Source organism: Notolepis coatsorum (assembly GCF_963971535.1).
Source record: "Notolepis coatsorum genome assembly, chromosome: 5".
Lineage (NCBI taxonomy): Eukaryota > Metazoa > Chordata > Actinopteri > Aulopiformes > Paralepididae > Notolepis > Notolepis coatsorum.
In genome coordinates this window covers 8,509,005-8,514,283 of record NC_140169.1, presented here as the reverse complement: position 1 = coordinate 8,514,283, position 5,279 = coordinate 8,509,005, and the positions used below count along the sequence as shown (strand labels likewise).

The window sequence follows — 5,279 nt, the reverse complement described above, 5'->3', positions numbered from 1 at the left end:
TGGACGAGGTCTGCAGTGACTCCGTGGACTCTGTCCAGGGTCTCATCAAGCAGTTCCAGCAGCAGCAGACGGCCACGCTGGAGGCCACGCTCAACGTGATCAAAGAGGGGGAGGATCTCATACAACAGCTGAGGTGACAGACACACACACACACACACTGACACACACACACACTGACACACACACACACACACACACACACACACACACACACACACACACACACACACACACACACACACACACACACACATTGACACACACACACACATACTGACACACAGTCACACAGACACACTGACACACACTGACACACAGACACACACACTGACACACAGTCACACAGACACACTGACACACAGTCACACAGACACACTGACACACAGACACACAGACACACATACAGACACACATACTGACACACAGACACACACACTGACACACAGTCACACAGACACACTGACACACACAGACACACATACAGACACACATGCTGACACACAGTCACACAGTCACACAGACACACTGACACACTGACATACAGACACACAGTCACACAGACACACAGTCACACAGACACACTGACACACAGACACACTGACACACACTGACACACAGACACACATACTGACACACAGTCACACAGACACACTGACACACAGACACACTGACACACACTGACACACAGACACACATACTGACACACAGTCACACAGACACACTGACACACAGACACACTGACACACACTGACACACAGACACACATACTGACACACAGTCACACAGTCACACAGTCACACAGACACACTGACACACAGACACACTGACACACACTGACACACAGACACACATACTGACACACAGTCACACAGTCACACAGACACACTGACACATACTGACACACAGTCACACAGACACACAGACACACTGACACACAGACACACATACTGACACACAGTCACACAGACACACTGACACACAGACACACACTGACACACTGATACACACACATACACACAGTACACACACACACACACACTGATACACACACAGACGCACAGTACATTGGTATAGAAACTATACAATATGTGTTAACAGTATGCATCTTGGCGGTATGGTATAGAAACGATCCGATCGATCGGCCAGTGATCGGTATCGGCCGATATTCAGTATAAATATGAGATCGGTGAATTCCGATAATGCTTTATTTTCGCCGATCATGAAAACCGATCGAAAAACATGATCCAATTCTTAGCGGAGATCTCACTCGCTGACTTCAGTCTCAGACACACGGAGCTGCAGCGCACGGCCCCTCCTCCTCCTCCTGCCCCTCCCGCACCCGTGTCAACAAGCTCCAGCAATAGTCTGCTCTAACCTAGTGCATACAACCTATGTGAGCTAACGTTAGCTACCGTTACTGTTTAAACTAAATTACCCAGTCAACTATTCACTTTTAGTTTAATACATGAGGCATTGTTAACGGTATCTAGCCGGCTAGCTACTGATAGCTCCTGATATCAACAAATGCTCCAGCAATAGTCTAGTAGTGCATGATAGCTCACGTTAGCTCACGTTAGCTCACTGTTCAAAACGAAATGTCCCATTAAACTACATAGTTCACTGCGGCGTTGTCTTAACGTTATCTAGCCGGCTAGCAGTAGCTACAGATAGCTCCTGATATCAATGTCTTATAACATTGATTCGATGCATATTCGAGCTGAGGGCATGCTGAATGTGATCAATAGGTTCCAGCTGCAGCGCCGGAGAATCCTGGCCGTAGCTGGAGGCTACTCGAGTACACACAGACAGTGGAGCTGTTTGCAGATAGCGAGCATTTTGACTTGTTGTGTGGTGGCGATGTCTCGCAGATAATACAACTACAAGTATGATTATATAATATATATTTTTTATAAAAAATTAAAATATGTATTTTTTTTTATTATACCAAAACGATCGATATCGATATCGGTATCGGCCGATATGGCTCAAGACGATCGGTGATCGGCATCGGTGGCAAAAAACGTGATCGGGGCATCCCTACAATATTTGTTAACAGTATGCATCTTGGCGGTTTTGGTGTCTGTTATACAGGAAATTCCACGTTTGAAATGTGTTCAACTTTGACCTTGAAACAGAGATGCAGCCATGTCTACCAACAAGACCCCCCACTGCAGTTCCATCGCCCACATCCAGGGGGTGCTGCAGCAGCTGGACGAGGCCCAGGGGCAGATGGAGGAGCTGTTCCACGAACGGAAGATTAAACTGGACATATTCCTGCAGCTCCGCATCTTTGAGCAGTATACAATCGAGGTAACTGTGTATTTTGTTCAGTATACAATTGAGGTAACTGTGTATTTTGTTCAGTATACAATCGAGGTAACTGTGCATTTTGAGCAGTATACAATCGAGGTAACTGTGTATTTTGAGCAGTATACAATCGAGGTAACTGTGTATTTTGAGCATTATACGATGAAGGTAACTGTGTATTTTGAGCAGTATTATATCGAGGTAACTGTGTATTTTGAGGAGGTATGGATGTTTTCAATGCTGTGAAAGAGTGTATGTGAGGGAGGGTGGGTGTCTGATTATAGATCATATCCACAAGTCATGGAACTCCAGAAAACTGCTATAAACAATTCACAGAGTAGTACTGTGTGCTCTGTCTCTCGTGACTTGTTTTAAAGGAACACTCCAACATTTGGGGAAATTAGCTTATTTGCCATCTACCCTGGAGTTAGACAAGAAGATACATACCTTTTTTCTTATCTGTGCATGCAGTAGGAGTAGGAAGACACACACCATTAGCCTAGCTTAGCGTCAGTCACTGGAAGTAGGTTCCTCCATTAGCCTAGTTCCCAACGTCTTCCTACTCCTACTGCATGCACAGAGAAGAAAAAGGTATGTATCTTCTTGTCTAACTCCAGGGTAGATGGCAAATAAGCTAATTTCCCAAAATGTTGAAGTGTTCCTTTAACATGATGAATTATACTGACTAGAACAGTGGTTCTCAAACCTCTCCTCGAGGCACCCCAGTCGTTCCATGTATTTGTTAAATTCCACCACCAGCACACCTGATTCAACTAATAAAGGGCTTTTAAGTTGAATCAGGTGTGTGCTGGTGGTGGAATTTAACAAATACATGGAATGGCTGGGGTGCTTCGAGGAGAGGATTGGGAAGCACTGGACTAGAACAAACAGTATTGACTTGTTTTAACATGATGAATTATACTGACCAGAACAAACAGTAATGTGACTTGTTTTAACATGATGAATTATACTGACCAGAACAAACAGCTGTGACTTGTTTTAACATGATGAATTATACTGACCAGAACAAACAGTATTGACTTGTTTTAACATGATGAATTATACTGACCAGAACAAACAGTATTGACTTGTTCTAACATAATGAATTATACTGACCAGAACAAACAGCTCTGTGACTTGTTCTAACATAATGAATTATACTGACCAGAACAAACAGTATTGACTTGTTCTAACATAATGAATTATACTGACCAGAACAAACAGCTCTGAGACTTGTTTTAACATAATGAATTATACTGACCAGAACAAACAGTATTGTGACTTGTTTTAACATAATGAATTATACTGACCAGAACAAACAGCTCTGTGACTTGTTCTAACATAATGAATTATACTGACCACAACAAACAGTACTGACTTGTTCTAACATAATGAATTATACTGACCAGAACAAACAGCTCTGTGACTTGTTTTAACATAATGAATTATACTGACCAGAACAAACAGCTCTGTGACTTGTTCTAACATAATGAATTATACTGACCAGAACAAACAGTATTGTGACTTGTTCTAACATAATGAATTATACTGACCAGAACAAACAGTATTGACTTGTTCTAACATAATGAATTATACTGACCAGAACAAACAGTATTGTGACTTGTTCTAACATAATGAATTATACTGACCAGAACAAACAGTATTGTGACTTGTTCTAACATAATGAATTATACTGACCAGAACAAACAGTATTGACTTGTTCTAACATAATGAATTATACTGACCAGAACAAACAGTATTGTGACTTGTTCTAACATAATGAATTATACTGACCAGAACAAACAGTATTGTGACTTGTTCTAACATAATGAATTATACTGACCAGAACAAACAGTACTGACTTGTTTTAACATGATGAATTATACTGACCAGAACAAACAGTACTGTGACTTGTTTTAACATAATGAATTATACTGACCAGAACAAACAGTACTGTGACTTGTTCTAACATAATGAATTATACTGACCAGAACAAACAGCTCTGTGACTTGTTTTAACATGATGAATTATACTGACCAGAACAAACAGTATTGACTTGTTCTAACATGATGAATTATACTGACCAGAACAAACAGTACTGTGACTTGTTCTAACATAATGAATTATACTGACCAGAACAAACAGCTCTGTGACTTGTTCTAACATGATGAATTATACTGACCAGAACAAACAGTACTGTGACTTGTTCTAACATAATGAATTATACTGACCAGAACAAACAGCTCTGTGACTTGTTTTAACATGATGAATTATACTGACCAGAACAAACAGTACTGTGACTTGTTCTAACATAATGAATTATACTGACCAGAACAAACATTACTGACTTGTTTTAACATGATGAATTATACTGACCAGAACAAACAGTACTGTGACTTGTTTTAACATGATGAATTATACTGACCAGAACAAACAGTACTGTGACTTGTTCTAACATGATGAATTATACTGACCAGAACAAACAGTATTGACTTGTTCTAACATAATGAATTATACTGACCAGAACAAACAGTATTGACTTGTTTTAACATGATGAATTATACTGACCAGAACAAACAGTACTGTGACTTGTTTTAACATGATGAATTATACTGACCAGAACAAACAGTACTGTGACTTGTTCTAACATAATTAATTATACTGACCAGAACAAACAGTACTGTGACTTGTTCTAACATGATGAATTATACTGACCAGAACAAACAGTACTGACTTGTTCTAACATAATGAATTATACTGACCAGAACAAACAGTACTGTGACTTGTTTTAACATGATGAATTATACTGACCACAACAAACAGCTCTGTGACTTGTTTTAACATGTTGAATTATACTGACCAGAACAAACAGTACTGTGACTTGTTTTAACATAATGAATTATACTGACCAGAACAAACCGTATTGTGACTTGTTCTAACATAATGAATTATACTGACCAGAACAAACAGTG

The 5,279-nt window shown here is 40.0% G+C and overlaps 1 protein-coding gene across 1 annotated transcript in view; it reads left to right on the top strand.

Annotated features, from left to right (window-relative positions):
* Positions 1-5,279, top strand: part of LOC311229257 (kalirin-like) — a gene marked incomplete at its 5' end in the record, with an annotated part of 611,135 nt that overhangs the window by 116,186 nt on the left and 489,670 nt on the right. Inside the window, 2 exon segments of the mRNA XM_084315324.1 lie at positions 9-133; positions 2,136-2,310. Coding sequence (XP_084171450.1) covers positions 9-133; positions 2,136-2,310 — 300 coding nt within the window.